This window comes from Nelusetta ayraudi, unplaced genomic scaffold, assembly GCF_046127955.1.
Source record: "Nelusetta ayraudi isolate G7.1 ecotype Tasmania unplaced genomic scaffold, CSIRO-AGI_Nayr_v1 ptg000003l, whole genome shotgun sequence".
Taxonomy (NCBI): Eukaryota; Metazoa; Chordata; class Actinopteri; order Tetraodontiformes; family Monacanthidae; genus Nelusetta; species Nelusetta ayraudi.
Window position 1 is genome coordinate 1,184,359 of NW_027466053.1, and position 16,313 is coordinate 1,200,671.

General features: G+C 44.6%; 3 protein-coding genes across 5 annotated transcripts; all 3 read right to left on the minus strand.

Annotated features, from left to right (window-relative positions):
• Positions 1 to 7: 7 nt before the first annotated feature.
• On the minus strand, positions 8 to 9,485 carry pals2a (protein associated with LIN7 2, MAGUK p55 family member a). 2 transcript variants are annotated; one of them, XM_076027649.1, is made up of 13 exons: positions 9,320 to 9,485; positions 7,998 to 8,069; positions 7,495 to 7,617; positions 6,742 to 6,902; positions 6,073 to 6,225; positions 5,403 to 5,552; positions 4,309 to 4,536; positions 2,733 to 2,864; positions 2,525 to 2,627; positions 2,192 to 2,422; positions 1,529 to 1,731; positions 985 to 1,113; positions 8 to 892 (listed from the first exon to the last, which is right to left on the minus strand). In XM_076027649.1, the coding sequence occupies exons 3-13, from the start codon at positions 7,523 to 7,525 to the stop codon at positions 716 to 718; spliced, it is 1,698 nt and encodes a 565-aa protein (XP_075883764.1). In that variant the 5' UTR covers positions 7,526 to 7,617; positions 7,998 to 8,069; positions 9,320 to 9,485; the 3' UTR covers positions 8 to 715. The 2 variants fall into 2 exon arrangements, with proteins under 2 accessions (XP_075883764.1, XP_075883775.1); XM_076027660.1 differs by having other exon boundaries at positions 6,742 to 6,860; positions 9,320 to 9,482.
• A 573-nt stretch (positions 9,486 to 10,058) lies between these two features.
• On the minus strand, positions 10,059 to 11,759 carry LOC142889078 (peptide YY-like). Of its 2 annotated transcripts, none has more exons than XM_076027698.1 (4): positions 11,530 to 11,759; positions 11,181 to 11,363; positions 10,979 to 11,068; positions 10,059 to 10,744 (listed from the first exon to the last, which is right to left on the minus strand). In XM_076027698.1, the coding sequence occupies exons 2-4, from the start codon at positions 11,342 to 11,344 to the stop codon at positions 10,717 to 10,719; spliced, it is 282 nt and encodes a 93-aa protein (XP_075883813.1). In that variant the 5' UTR covers positions 11,345 to 11,363; positions 11,530 to 11,759; the 3' UTR covers positions 10,059 to 10,716. The 2 variants fall into 2 exon arrangements, with proteins under 2 accessions (XP_075883813.1, XP_075883804.1); XM_076027689.1 differs by having other exon boundaries at positions 10,060 to 10,744; positions 11,494 to 11,758.
• Positions 11,760 to 14,086: 2,327 nt separating this feature from the next.
• Positions 14,087 to 16,049, minus strand: malsu1 (mitochondrial assembly of ribosomal large subunit 1). The gene is made up of 4 exons (XM_076027709.1): positions 15,693 to 16,049; positions 14,908 to 15,083; positions 14,726 to 14,807; positions 14,087 to 14,624 (listed from the first exon to the last, which is right to left on the minus strand). Exons 1-4 carry the CDS (start codon positions 15,982 to 15,984, stop codon positions 14,467 to 14,469), a joined length of 708 nt encoding a protein of 235 aa, XP_075883824.1. The 5' UTR covers positions 15,985 to 16,049; the 3' UTR covers positions 14,087 to 14,466.
• Positions 16,050 to 16,313: the final 264 nt, after the last annotated feature.

Genomic DNA, 16,313 nt, shown 5'->3' on the forward strand with positions numbered 1-16,313 from the left:
CATGAACCTCGTTTAAAAGTTAAACTTTATTATCATTATTATTATTATTGTTATTATCACATCAGAAGGGATGGTTCACTGAGGCAGCAGCCTCTTCCAGAGCATTGCAGGAAGTTTTCCTTTCAAAAAGACGACACAGCACCTTAACAGTTCGGTCACACAGTCATGTAATCTAGGTGGCACGTGATGAATGGGTGGATTAACACTTCTCTGTGACTGGCAGTATGTATTTCCCCATTATTGGGGTTCAGAAAGAAATAAAACTCTTACCTTGAGGAGGGAAAAGATGAAATATTTGACACTGAACTGAAGACTTTGTAAGTACAACAGAGGCAACATGAGATGAACACACTGGCATATGCACTGTAAACTGTGACACTGAGGTATTGTTCTTTGTAAGGAGTCAGCCCTCATATCTGTAGAATAAATAAACTACCTCAAAATTAAAGCACGACAAACAGCGGTTTAGCCTCGAAAGAAAGAAACTAACTAAACACTGAACTGGTGTCAGCGTCTTTCTGCTAATCTTTGCAAACTGTGCCAATAAATAAGTACACTTCCTGTGTGTCGAGAGTTGCATAGCGTGCGAGGGAGCCGTCCGACCACTCGGCTCAAGGTGACTCAGTTTTGAGATGCAGTTTTTGTGCGAGAGCCAACGTCACAGTGGCAAAGTATTGAATCCTACTTCAGTCGTTGTCAGAGGTCAGACTGGTCTTCAGTACACCCAGCTGACTGGGACCCACTGCGGCTCCACGAATAGTCTGGCGACTGCGTCCTGCAGCGTGTCGAAAGCCTTGTCCAGGTTGTTGTTGACGATGGTCAGGTCAAAGTAGTGGCCGTAGGCGCGGCGGATCCTGGCGCTCTCGTCCACCGTCTTCTTCAAATCGTTTTCCTGCGACGGACGAGTGGCACACGCATGTGACAATCCTGAAGTTTTTCCACAAGCGGCACAAAAGCTAAACCTGGGAGCTCCTCCGGACGTACCGTGAGCACTTTGGTTGTGAGTCCGGCGTCGACCACGGCCTTGTGCATGGCTCTCAGCGTGTCCAGTTCGGGAGCAGCGATGAACACCACGAATGGCATGAACTCTGCAGTCTTCAGAAATTTCAGGGCCTGCAAAGAAAATACAGTCGCGAAAAACCATTTCAAAACGTTTTACACAAGCCAATAGGAAGCCTTGTTTTGCACTGACCAATAGGAAGCCTCGATTTAAAAGAGCCAATAGGACGCCTCGTTTTGCATGGATCAATTAAAAGCCGTGTTTTGAAAGAGCCAATGGGAAGCTTTGTTTTGAAAGAGCCGATGGGAAGCTTTGTTTTGAAAGAGCCGAAAGAGCCGATGGGAAGCTTTGTTTTGAAAGAGCCGATGGGAAGCTTTGTTTTGCAAAAACTAAATAGGAAGCCTCGTTTTACACGAGCCAATGGAGGCCGCAATTTGAAAGAGCCAATAAGGAGCCTCGTTTTGCACTGACCAATGGGAAGACATTTGAGAATGACAGCAAACTAAGAGGTCGCGACCTCTGCCCGACCTGAGGGTTGACGTCCAGGATGCAGGTGCGTCCCGTCTCCACCACCTGGTGGATGGAGTGGATCTTGGTTCCATAGAGGTTTCCGTCGTACTCTCCGTGCTCCAGGTAGCGGCTCTCCCTGATGTCCTTCTCCATGGCCTCCCGCGTGGCGAAGCAGTAGTTCTCGCCGTGCCGGTCGCTGTCCCTGGGCTGCCGCGACGTGACTGCAGGAGAGGAGAGGAGAGGGGAGGAATGGAGAGGAGAGGAGAGGAGAGGAGAGGAGAGGAGAGGAGAGGAGGGGAGGAAGGAGAGGAGGAGAGGAGAGGAGGGAGGAGAGGAGAGCAGAGGAGGAAGGAGAGGAGAAGAGGAGGAGAGGAGGAGAGGAGGGGAGGAGAGGAGGAGAGGAGAGGAGAGGAGAGGAGGAAGGAGAGGAGGAGGGGAGAGGAGGAGAGGAGGAGAGGAGGAGAGGAGGAAGGAGAGGAGAGGAGGGAGGAGAGGAGAGGAGGGAGGAGAGGAGGAGAGGAGCAGAGGAGGAAGGAGAGGAGAGGAGGAGAGGAGAGGAGAGGAGAGGAGAGGAGGGGAGGGAGGAGAGGAGAGCAGAGGAGGAAGGAGAGGAGGAGAGGATGTTGAGACCAGGGCGACCCGGCCCGCTCTGGACGACGGCGGCCAGTCGCTGCTTCTCACAGGGCACCGTGGTTCCGTATCGCAGGGGGTTGAGGACGATGAGGCGGTTCTTCAGGCTGCGCCGGCCCACCCCCTGGGCTCCGATCAGAACCAGCGTCTTCCTCTGGAACGGCGGCATCTTCACCACTTCCTCGTAGATCTGCAGCTCGTAGCGGTCAAATTCTGCGTTCTTTGACGTGAGGTACATCATTTTTTTTTTCTTTTTCTTCTTCTCTGTTCCGCAAAGCATTCCTGAGACGGAAACAATGATGAAACGCGGCGGGTCAGGAGGTCGAGAGGAAGTTCTGTGTTGCGACAACATTGGACAGGGAGGACGATGAGACGTGTGCCGACCTTTCCCTGCAGCGCTGCCGTCTCTCCTGACGAAAGCTTTCCGCTTCTCCTCCAGGAACTGGCTGGGAATCAGGCCCGTGGCTCCACCAACAACCTTCCGTGCCTGCATAGAGAGTATTCATTCATTCATTCATCGCCCCCCCCCCTTATATTCCCTCCTCATCTTTAGCTCTGGGCCGTTTCTCCGACCACGGTTGCAGTTGCTCACCTGCCACCAGTTGGAGTCCTCCTTGTTCACCACTTGCAGGACGTCTCCCTTGGAGAAGTTGAGGCCGGCGTCTTTACAGGGGATCAAGCCGTCTGCTCTTGGATTGTAGTCGAAGTGTGGCTTCAGATAAACCTACGTGTTCATGTGAATGAGATCGTTGAAAATCTTACAACCTTGCAGAGAGAGAAAAAAACAACTGCCTCCCTCCCAATTCAAAATGTTGGCAAAGAATAAAAGAGGATTAGGGCCATGAGAAGAGAAAAAAATTTTTACAGGACGGAGATTTTTAGTGAAGTTTTCATTTCGAGTTTTAATTTGAAATTTTGTGAATAAAGTCAACATTTCGTGAAAAAAGCCGACGTAACACAGACGAAATTTTGTGAATAAAGTGGACGTAAAAAAAAGAGACATTTTGTGAATAAAGTCGAAATTTCGTGAATAAAGTCAATGCAAATTAGGTGGAAATTGGGGAGTAGACTGGATGGCTGGTGGATGAACCCAGTTGCCCAGTTAAAAGTAAAAAACAGGTGTATTCCACCAGGTTCACCCACAGTCATCAAGAAACTGGCGAAAACAGAAGTACTCCACTAGACTTTCCACTTTATTCTCCACATTTTGACTTACTTCACGATGACATTAATTGCAAAATTTAAATTTTCCAACTGTATTCTACAAATTTCAACTTTAATCTCAAAATTTCAACTTCATTCTCGAAGTGGGCAACTTCAAAAAAAAAAAAAATTCAATCTTCACTTTTTTCCTCTTCTTGTCGCCCTAATCCTCTTCCATAGCAAAATCAGGGAGAAAAAAAACAAAATGAAAACTAACACCAAGTTGTCTACAAAACCTTTTTCAGTTAGTGAGCCTGTGAGTCAAGGCTGTGTGACATTATGAAAATCCCACCAACATAGTGTCATCTGAAAACATGCAATCATGTGCAAAGACCACTTGTGGTGTGAAAAATAATGTTAAACATTAAAAAAAAAAAAGAGAGAGAGAATAATAAAAAGAGATACTTAATAGACGATAGATAGATAGAATAGTAGAACAGAGATGAGAAATTTGGGCTGGAAAAAAGAGAAAGAAAACACTGAATCCAGAAGTGTTTTTGAAAAAACCCCCACAGCTCGACTCATTTCATGGTGTTGTGGTTCTCGCTCGCTGACACATTCATCGCGGCTCTCAGCAGAGTTTGACCACCAACGGAAGCCTGAGAAGCACGCGAGCAAACGGGAGGGTCTGTCCTTCGGAGGCTCCCCAGCTCAAATGTCAGTCAGAGTGGGACACACACACACACACACACACACACACACACACACACACACACACACACACACACACACACACACACACACACACACACAGTACTGTTACTCGTACTGCGTGCCTGCTGTGGTGTTACAGTAAGAGGGGCTGCTGCAGGGAACTGATATTAATAGACCCTTCCTGGGTCTCACTTTTCAGAAGCTTGCCTGGCATTCTGAGACGGCCGCGGTCAGACTGTTCTCACACAGTCCGGATCCGACAGGTACTGCGGTCGTCGCCGACCTCGCTCACCCCCCCAGCCCCCCCTCACCTGCGGAGGCGCCGGCGCGTCCCTGTAGCTGGGCAGCACCTTGAGCGCCACGCTGCCGCTGCAGACCTTCAACATCTCCTGCAGCTCGCGGGGGCTGCTGCCCACATCCTGACCGTTGACCTCCAGGAGGACGTCCCCGGCGTGCAGCATGCCCTGCCTGTCAATGGAGCTGCCGTGCAGGATCCGCGCAATGACCATCTCGCCCTGCTCCACACGGAAAGTCACCCCCTGAAAAAGAAAGAGACAGCGAGACGGGGAGTCACTGAGAGCAGCGGTTCTCAACTGGTGGAGTCTCAGGAGCCACTTTTTCCCTTGTAATGAAGTCGAGACCCAAATTTATTCCACAAACATTAAAACGCTGGCCCACTTTCTACCATGTCTAGTAAATAGATTATTTAAATGACTGAATTAAATTGTGTGTCCTGCAAACTAAATACCCAACATGTTCTCTATAAATACACTAGCAGTCAAAAGACACACCTAATAAATATATTATCTTTTCTTTCATTCTCATGACTATTGACATTGCAGTTTCTCACTGAAGGCATCAAACTACGTATGAAAACACATAGAATTATGTAGAAAACAGTGTCAAATAACTCAGAAACCTTTCATATTTCAATTCTTCTAGATAGCCACCGTTCATAAAAAGCATATTTAGACTTATTGAAGGTGTTTTTCTTTGCTGCATAATTCCATAGATCTTGCTCATATATTTGATGTCTTCAGTATCTGCAAAGTTGTAAAGATGAAAAAAAAAAAAAAAAAAGTTGCATGAGGAGGTGTGTCCAAACTTTTGACTGGTAGTGTATATATATTTAAAATAAAATAAAAAATAAAAAGGGAAACTGCCCACGAATGAAAACAGCTCCATGACCCACTTTTGGGTGACGACCCACCAGTTGAGAAACGCTGATTTAGAGTCTTCCCTCTGCACTTCATCAATCACGCGACTCTTGCGCTTCTTGGCGACTTGTGCGAGTGACGCGACTCATGTTCCCACATAGTGCCGAGTCGACTCCAGGCAGCACTCGGTGGACTCAGACACCCGGCAAACGATTCACAGCCTAACGCGACGAAGCTTGCGCGCTCACCAGCGGCTCCCCGGACTTCTTCTGGATGCCGATCACCCGCACGGCGTCGGCCAGCATCAGGGCGCTGCTCATCGGGGAGCTGCCGTTCTCCACGGCCGCGGGCATTTCGAAGCACTTGGCCGCAACCTGGTCGTGAGCCTCGATCAAGCACTGATTGTGGAGGAGCCAGAAGGGGAGGAAAGAGGGGGAAAAAAACGCAGGCAGAGTTTTAGAGTTCAGGGAAAACACAGCGGCCTCGACTGTCCTGCCGTTCAACTTTGCACTGTTGAACTGAGAGATGAGCTCCACGGAGAGTTACCACATCGTCAACTCGGCCTCCCATAGGCTAAAATTAAAAGTAAGACATGAGTCAATTTCCTACCGTAGTAGCAGCAGCAGCAGCAGGAGTGCGCACAGCCACAGCCAATTCACACACAACACAAGGTGACACGCTGCTCCCCACACAACTCAGCAGGCCGCTATTGGCCAGAGGAAATACACCCCCCAACCCCCCCCCCCCCCCCCCCCCCAGGTCGCAGCTCGTCACTGGGCAGGAACAGCAGGGCGTGACGAGGGGGGAGCGGCTGCGGTATTTCTGAGGCATCGGCGCTTCAAAGAATGAGGCGGCCGAGTGTTTGAAGCCAAGCTCCAACATTCGCCCAGGTTTCCTTTCCACCCGTCTGAGTCGCACCTTGAAGTGAGGCTCCTGCAGGATCCTGGCCAGCTCGGCAACCGCCTCGTCTTTTCCCTGCAGGCTCTTCAGGGACTCCAGGATGTCTTGGACCAGCTGGACGTTGTCGCTCTGCACGGCTTGTAGCTTCACTTCCTCCAGCCGTTCGTGGGCCTGCACACACATGCAGGATTCAGAGTTACTGTGTGCATTTTAAGATCTGTCATTTTCATCTGAATGTGCAGAGGAACAGCTTCATTCTCAACGTGTTTCTGGCCTCCAGCCCGTCCAGGAGCCACGGCGAAACACGTGAGTGAAGCAGTGGCAGTGGGTGAGAGAGTGGCCAAGCTCGGCGTGGCCGCGGTGACAGGTCCACTGTTCAAATAATTCTAATAATAGTTGCACTGGATGAACCCGATGACCTCAATCTGTTCCGATTCTGCTCACTTATGTAAGGCGTTTGTTCACCGTGCTGTCGCCCCTTTGAGCGCCACGGAAAAAGCGGCTTCAAAGGGAAACTTGTCTCTTTTCTCAGGCAGAACCGAGTGTTTGAAATTAGCGGGATGTTAAATCCTTTCAACTGAAGTCATATTCCCTCTAGTGGATTTTAGAGGAGGCGCGCTGCTCCACTTCAGATGTGTGTGTGTGTGTGTGTGTGTGTGTGTGTGTGGTGTGTGGTGCGTGTCCTACTTTAGCGAGGGAGCGAACGATGGGGCTCTCAATGATGCCTCGGAGGAAGATGAGGTCGATGTCTTGGGCCCCTGGTCGTGACGGCATCTCTTTAAGGTTGTCCAGCACCTGCTGCATGGCTGCAGAGAGACAGACGGCAGCTGGGTGAGAAGATTTCTGGCCTCTTGTGAGAATGCACACAGACGATTACAAAGAAGAAAGAAAGTGCCAGTTACAATAGAGGACAATCGCTGAGATGAAAGAAAAGTGCTTGGAAAACAGTAAGACAGCGCAACTATAATAACAGTGTAGTGAGCAGTAGAGAACAATAAGTGGCCTGTCGATCAATGGGCCAATTCACTCAGAACATCCCTCATCTCAGCCGCAGCAGCAACAAGCACAGAGTCACAAAGACATTTTTCTTCTCAATCAATTATGACGCAGACAGCAACTGGTCCTAAAGCACAGTGGTTGTAGTTGAATTAGTTCAAGACAATATATTATTATTGTTATTATCATCATTATCATCATTATTATTATATTCAGCAAACAAGTGACCAAAAAAATGATTTTCAAAAATCACCATTTGACTAATGACCAAAACTATGTTATCTTTGCCACAGCTGTATATCTGGTTTTGGTAGTAATGCATTTCTTCTCTTATGAAAAGAAAAACAACAAAATCAGTGACCCTTGTGACATCACAAGAGCCTGATCTCCAAAACTGCATCTTTTAGTACAAATTTTCTGGGGGAAAAAAGGAGGAGTTCGTACCAGTGCCAGAGTTTGCGTTGGCCACAGTCATGTTTGATGTTCTTTGCCTCAGAGTGGAGAACTCTCCTGATGCACTAACAGCTGGCCGCTTGTCTTCTTGAAGAAACCAGGACAACCGGATGGCTGGAGAAGATAAGAAACCCAGTCATGTGATGTTGCATGTACGCTGTGATAGAACTCAAACTGGTATTTAGCAATTCAGACAAAACTTGAAAAGGCTGTTTTCATAATGCGACTGCCTGTGAGCATCAAGAGAGGACTCTTGACCTCTGACAGATGCCCCTGCCAACTCTTTGCAAACATCGTCTACAAACAGCATGACAGAAAAAAGAAAAACACTCAGCTGGGGGACATTCAAAATGATCGGCTTTCGGAGCGTTAAGAAGCACCCACTGCAAATTCTAAACTTTATAAAAGCAAATCTGTCCTCTGTAGTAACAGTCTCATTGGAGAGGAAACAGGTTTATATGCATAATAAGAAAATAAACAATTAAAAAACTTACCAACTGCGTGTGGTCAAAGCATGAGTGCAGCACTCTGACAGGGAGCTGCACAGTCTCCTACAGGACACTCATCTGGTTCAGGTAGAAACATGGAAAGATTAGATTAGTTATTCCTTAATTCATCCCTCAGTGGGGAAATTAAAATGGATAGCAGCAGCAGCACACACGACAAACAACAAACGTTCACACGTACCAGGTATATAAAAAAATAAAAAATAAGATAGGATAGCTATGGATGTGTGTGAACAAGGCTACAGTATGGTATAATGGCTGAATGAAGGAAGGTGGTGATATTGCACATGATTAATGAATTAGATTCCTGGGGTGTATAGAAAATGTTTTGACAATATTACATTTTCTTTCAGTCTTACGACATTCCAAACAAAACTGTTGAACAAATTAACCTCTAAGGCACAAAATTCTCCAAAATATTTGAAGTACAAGGGCTCAGCTCTAATAATTATAGAGGGACTCTGAAAGTTCATTTAATTTTCCCCCCATTCTAAGGAAATAATTAAAGTTTTCTGGTCAAAAAAGGGGTGGGGTTACATAGTCGTTGGTTTATTGGCACTGTGCCAGTAACAGCTTGAAGTAATAAAAACTTCAAATTAACTCTCATTGAAAACGTAATTCAATTTGGATCAAGGGTTTACAAAGCCACCAAATGAGACTGAGTGATGAATCCAGACAGCTCCGTTAAACACGATCTCTCCTCAAATAATGTGCTCGCTGGTGATGATGACGCGCACTAGACACGTGAAAGCCCATGCAGTGCGAGTTAAATTAACCAAGTTATTAAAAAATGCCCAACTGTCGACACTAATCGCTGATGAAAGCGATAGAATGAGGGCGACCTTTCTCGATGATCAAACTGTAGTGCGACGCTATCATCATCCCTGCACGCGTTAAATATCAATAAAGTTTTAAAGTTGCTGCTAGCACATCTGCTAAATGTATGCAATGGGCTTCCAGTCAGTCAGCGGGGGTCATTTTAGCCAATACTGCAGCTAGCAGTAATGCTAACACAGCGCTGCGCTACTCTGTATTACGTAACGGTGTCGGACACATTTCCATTAAAACACGCGTCGACTTGGGAGCCCGCTTCACCAACGTCGCAAGGGAATATCCTTCTTGTTATCGTTGAGGAAAGCTAACGGCTAACGTTGAAACGGTGAGCTCGGCTGTGGCGAGCTAACGGTAGCGGTTGTGGTTGTGGTAGTGTGTTAGCCCGTGTCAGCAGCACAGGGTCGTGTGATGTGACCCGAAAACACGGTGACATAAAAAGAATATATTTTAAACAAAATGAATGAATGACACCTTACCTGTTTGAATCGGTGTGGTGTTGTCACGCTCGTATCCTTGGTTTCATTTCAGAGTATGGCAGCAGAAGCAGCATGAGCATTTGCGCAACACTAACTTGTTTTCGTGGATCTCCAGTCGGTGCGCTACGCTGCCTGCGCCCCTTCCTCTGACACACAGTCACACTGCTGCTGTACACTCTGCTGCTTCCATCCGACGCTTCTTCATAGTGTTGTAGTCAAAACCGCACCAACCGACCAAGACATTATCAAGGCTAGAGAGCACCGAAACCGAGACCAGACCAAAACTTTATCAATCAATTAAAAAAATAACAAAACAGAAAAAATTACCAGTATCTTTTTTATCATTCAAGTTTGAAAATCCAGAGTCCGTCTAGTCTGAGACCGAGACAAGGCCCAGTAAAAATGCCTCCAAGTCCGAGACAAAACTGAGACCCTTGAAAAGTGGTCTTGAGACCAAGACCAATCTCAAGTACTACAACACTACTTCTTAAATGGTGTCTGACCTAGAGAGTGTCTTGTGTGGTTAGAGTTTGGCAGGAGTCGTGCACGTGCTGCACTTGCTGCTCAATATACTTTAGAGTCAAAGTATACATAAGTTGCTATTCAATGTTAAAATCACACTTCTTATTCTGTCCAGATTACTTCTAACGTATAAAAAAAAATAACAAACTAAGTTAAACAAAAATGTATAAAAATCACCCAATCCAATTATGTGTCAGTTCACATTTGGATGTTTCGAAATCAGGAAATGTATCACTTGGCATCCAATCGAAGCAAACTAAACATGAGGCAGCTTTCATCACTGGAGGAAACACTTGCTCGGTCCCTGAGGAAGTCACCCTGTGCACCCACGGCACCTTTCTACCCACCATCAGCTTATCAAACATTAAATCAAATAGAGATTCATTACCATGATCTAATCTGGTTAGCAGGCTTCATTGAAACCTTGTTGTCGCATTAAATGTCTGCAAGTGTTCATGGTGTCAGACAACCAGTTGATGTGGCTGTTGCAACAGAGACATCCGGGTCACTTGGCAGGATAAAACTGTTGAGAACAAATATGCAGCAACAGAATTGTGGCAGTTTGCAGCTTAGCATGTTAACTTTTATTAATATGATTATTTCCAATAGAGCAATAGCCAGAAATAAACACAAATCACCATCTGTTTATTTGGCCGATAGACATTTTCAAACAAACCCTTGTTGGCGCTGCACCACAAGTAGAAAGCACTGTTACCAATTGACAAATGATGCATCTTTCAGTGGCAAAATGTTTGACAAATGTTACAATTTTTTCATATTATTTTGCTTTACCGTGTAACTATGTCATGCAGTTAATTCACTTTGCAATAGCAGCAGACAGAAAGTCAACGTTGGCCAAGACGGCTTCAGCCACATCACCACAGCGGTAGCCCATCATCAAACCTGCAGCATAAGGAATCAAACATTCAATTGGCTGCAAACATTACAACTATTGGGATGTCACATTCATGTTGGCAAAATGAAGAAAGCATCAAACGTGTCTCGCAATAGGATTCGGTCAAACAGTACAGTAACTTTGTCAATGTTGTCAGCCTTCAAAGAGTCCATGTGTCTATGAATTAGCATGTTCAAACTAAACAAATGTAAGCCAGTATATATGTAGTTTCCAGTATATACCTGACGTAGTTGGATCCAGGGTTGGTCTCTGTGCTCTCCCTCATCAACACATCTGTAATCACAGTGTCTGGAGTGTCTCTTTTGCCGTACCTGTGCAACAAACACATCAAGCGCACCTCATCATTCTGAATTCATTTCACTTCTTTTAAAAAAAACAAAACAAAATAAAATAATTTCTGCCAGCAGAGAATCGTGCACAAACCTCTGTCTGGTAATGAGATTGATGTAGTGTCTCAGCGCCGAGTAATACTTGCTGAGCTCCTCAGGTGGCGCTCCTTCACGCGGACTGGCGGGCTTGGCTGGATAGGCGCTCACGCCAGAGCGAGTGGCGGCCAGCAGGCTGAGAGCCAGAAGGGACAGCAACATGGCAGAGCCGCAGGGAATCCTGGATCACACAGAAAAGAGTAGAAGGAGTAGAAAAACATCAGCCGAGAAAGTCACCGTTCCAAAAACCAGGTATTAGTTAATAATCCATTGGATTTGTTTAAAAAGAAGAAGAAGAAGAAGTTACTCACACAGTTTGTTTGTTAGTCTAACCTTTGAAAATTCACCTCTGCCCTCTCTGTTCAAGACACCTCTGCTCTAATCCTCACATTGCGTCTGTTTTATAGACTCCTCGTCAAATGGGGAGGGGTGGTGCGGCGGGTTCTTCAGCTTTAGGGCACCTCTGAGAAATATCCATTGCGTCAGTAGCAATCTCTGCATGTCTGCTGTAAAACACAAATGGATACTCAGTAATTATTGAAAAGGCCAAAGCATGAAAAATGTCACCATCTGGTCACATAAAGATGGTGTTTTGGTGTCTGCATCACAAGTTATTTGAAATTTAAAAAAAAAAAAAGGACAAACTGAGTTTAAAAATCGGACAGTCTGGATGTTTGGGGGCTCCTCCTTGTGTTTAGAAGAATGAATACTGATCTTCAAGCATCAGGACCCACCTGATGAGTTAGCTTGGCAGATAACGGTCAATTGCCTGCACACTTGGAGTTAGAGATATGCCATTATAGTTGGCACTCTAATGCTGTTGGCAAACAGCTAACAGGTGAAGAACGACGTGCTGTGGTTCTGATGTCATTACGCCATTGGTTCTTTCCCTCTATTCTAATAAAATAAGTATTGTGTCTCTTTGAATACAAACAACGGCGCTGTGACTCCTCTTTATAAACAACTGACTCAATCTCTCTTAAAACAATGACAAACCAATTTTAACAAACCAGCATATTTCCAGATTACACAATTACTTGAACAAACAAGCAGAACATTTCTAAAATCCATCATTTTTCAATTCCGGTTGACAGAAAAGAACAATAAAACGTTCTGCGTTTAAACGGTAAAAATGACTTTGATGGCAACCATTTTCCCCAAAGACCTCTCCTCCAAAATTTGACAGTGGATTGCTGCTGCTGCTGCTTCCTGCAATTGTCACATAAGGACTCAATCACAAGAGTGGCAGCACAGGATTTCCAGGCAAACTAGACCTAAAGTCAAATACCTAAAGGCTTTTCTGTGTTGAATAAACATGAAGTCTGCCACCTCAAGCGCTCCAGGACTGGAGGATGGCCACCTGCACTGTCTTGTTTCAGTGCTGCCTGATTAACTGCAAATGCTCCACGGAAGCGCAGACACCATAAAAAAACAGAGCTTGACCATGAAAAATTTATATATTTTTTAAATTGCATTTTTTTTTTTTAGTGTGCGTAGAAAAGCTTTGCAAAAGCTAAAAGCCCACAAGGGTTTTCTTTGTTTTTCTGACCTCCCAGGCTTGATGCTGCATAATTCACAGCAACAACCGAACATCAACAACCTGAGATACAACAACAGTAACCTCAGTAAGAATTTGATGATGTGTCCCAGATCAGTCAGTGGCCAAAGAGCCTGTCAGTCAAAACTGCATGAGGAAATATGACTTTACTATGAGTTCTCCGTTTTTCACCCCACCTCGTGAAGTTTGCTTAAAGGAACATTTCACACAAACCTCTTTTTAAAAGTGACTGAACACGCTAAAAATGTGTGATCACAAAGTTTGAATGGCGTTACAATCATGACATAATCTGTTATCCCTCACTCTCTCTCGTAATCCACTTTTTGTTGTTTTTGTATTTTCTTTTACATCTGCTGTTCTTCTTGCCTTTCCTTTTTTCAGTCAGCCCCCTCTAGCGGCGGAACACTGGAACAGTAGTCTTGACAGTCATTTATTTATCGTTTCTTTGTCTTGCTTTTGTTTTTCCAGCTTTCTTCAAGTGTCATGACCTTTAAATTGTAAATGCTGCTGATCAAATCTGGAAAATCCTTTAATTTTTTTCCCCCCCTGCCATCCACACTGGTTGAAATCTATGGTTGGAATGGCAACTTCTCCTAAGAGTTTTTGGCAGGGTTTTTAAAAATCTTCAACCATGTGGGAAGTGCACATTCAAATGAAACAAAAAGTATACATATTATATGTACATATTACTATTAATTATATATTGTATATAAAATAATTATCCTCCAATAATTTAATTATTTATAATACAATAATTGTACTTGTCCAGGGTGTCACCCTGCCTTCGCCCTAAGACAGCTGGGATAGGCTCCAGCAGACCCCCGTGACCCTGAATAGGAATAAGCCGGTATAGAAGATGAATGAATGAACAATAATTGTATCCATTCCAACACAGTTTTAATATTGACAGATTGAAGCCTGATGAATTCACACTTCACACCAGGTGGAATGTGAAATTTAAATAAATAAAAAAACAACTAAAATTTGATTCCTATGGTGAATGTCAAAATATAATAGAGGATGGCGAGGCTGCAGAATTGTAGCCCTTTATGTGAGAGCCAAAAATCTGTTATCCAACAAGCAATTTGTTTTTCCATTTTGAAGCACCACATATTTCAGCAAACAGCTCTATTGCTTTGTTTGTTTTCCCTGAAAGTATGAAACACAATTGCTTGTTTCTGTGACTCCTAAAAGTGCGACATGGCAAAAACCACCGCCATGAAAAGCCACTTAGTGACAGTTTGCTTGTTGTGTCCGTTGTTGGCTGCTTGAACTGAGCATTTGCGGTTGATTTGATTTTAGGTGCATGAAATTCAAATGCTAGTCATCATATAATAAAATGCTAAAACAATAAATGAATACATTTATTACTTAAACTTTGTTTTCACACAAAAAACACCATGACATGAACCATCAGGTAAAGTTGAAATTGTAAAAAGCAATAAAGGAGGATGAGAGAAGAGAAGTCTTTTGGTTCCAGTGTTGTTCTTTGTCTCACTACCTTGAAACAGTTCAAGTTTCAGTTTCACTTCAGTTTTTGTGTTTGTTTGTGTTCAAAAATCCGTGAGTAACAAGTGACCAGAAGGTCTCATCATTTCAGCCCCAGGAGGTGCAGCTGTTTGGACCTGATTCAGCTTGTAAGTCCTTCTTCCCGTCAGGCTTGAGACCCTCGTGGGTTAGTAGCTACTGAAATCCGGCCACAGCTAAGTTGATCCTTCTCGTGATGTCATTTAGGGACATCAGCATCATCATAAATGAAATCATCTGGCAGAATGTCAGAGGGGATATTTTTCAACTGTTCATCGAAGCTGCGGAGGGTCCAGAGTTTCTCCAGCTCATAAATCTCTCTGGTCTCTGGCAGCATAAAGTGGACGACCATATTACCTGGAGGGGGAAATTAAAAACCCTGCTTATTGAACTGACCGTAATCACTCAGCTTTTATTTTGTGGACAATTTAAAAGGATTCCTTCAACATTTTTCTCACCAAAGTCAATGCACATCCAGTCCTCTGTGTCTTTTCCCTCAATCCTCGCATGTGGCTCGCCCTCAGTCTTCAGGAATTTATACTTAAGGAAAAAATAAAACCTTTATCAGTTTCAGTTTTTTTCAAAACCAAACAATAAAAAAACTTTTTATTGAGTTTTCTTAGAGATTCGTGATACTTACCACTTTAATGGCATACAGAGCCATGGCACGGAGGTGTCTTGTGGATATTCCACTTACAACAATAAAGTAGTCCGTGTACTTGATCTGCTGAGGTACTTTTATCACGCAGATGTCCACAGCATTTTCCTGTCGTAATAGTGACACCAGGACATCGAGGGAGAACCTCGCGGAGGATCCTGGAGAACACAGACACATTTATGAGACAACATTCAAGCCGAAGAAAGTGGCGGGTTCGATCCCGGGCCTGGAGCCTTCTCTTTGGAGTTTGCATATTCTCCCTGTGTCCAAAAATATGCATGTGAGGCGAATTGGGAACTCCAACTCAAAGCAAACCTGGTGAAGCAGCATTCAGCTGTTATGCTGCAAATGAATGGAAGAAGCTGCCAACAGAAGTGAAGTCAGTGTGGCCCCAAGTGTGAATGTTTTGAAATCCAGGTTAAAGACTCTTATTTTCTCTTATGTTTGAGTGCTTTTATTCGTCCTATTATATTTTATTATCCTCTTTTTCATTTCTACTGTCCTTTATTACTGCCTTATTAATGTATTTTAAACTGTCTTTTTTTGCACTGTCTTTAAAGACTGTGTTTATTTTAAATGTTTTTAAAAAATGATTAACCCTTTTTTTTTTTTTTAATCATGTAAAGCACATTGAGTTGCCTTGTGTATGAAATGCTCTGCCTCTAAATTGTCCGTAGATGCGTGCGTTAGTGTGAATGGCTGTTTGTCTTCCTTCCCCCGCAACTCTGAGTGCAAGAGGAAGCGGCCAATGCGAACCATGGCACTACCTTGACTTTCACTTCTCCGGTCGATGTCCATCGTCTCGCCTTGCACCGCGGCAGCATCTCCGTCCTGGTCGCCGCTCTCTCTGCGCTCCTCCGAGAACCTCCGTGTTGTGACAGGGTGGCTGCTGTTTGCACGCCAGCGACGTTGACACGGCGATACATTCAGCGCAAAACTGCGTCGCCAAGTCGGGCTATGACGAGAAGCTCTCGGTTCCAGGCGGGTCAGTGCTGGTGAGACAGTTCCGGTAAACACCGGCGATAGCAGTCTTTGACATCGTTTCAGAACATGAAACATTTTGGCCCGTCCAACATTCACTTCGTGCTGTCCATGAGTTTTCTCAAGGGCTAAAAACAGGAAGTCACTCCCCTGCGTGGCTCCCCATTGGTCTGTGCGTCTTCTTCGTTGAAATGTAGATGCTAAAGTCGGGAGCCGGCCATCTGCTGGCCATAAAGGGTTATGACGCCGCCTCCTCTTACCGTGATTGTGGTGTTTTTGTTTTCTTTTTAAAATAGGGGGATGTTTCTGGAAGATTTTATGTAATTAAATTGTGTAACTGTGGGCAGTCACGGATAATGATAATAATACTGAATTATTATCAGTTATTAAAGTTGAAAAAAGGATGG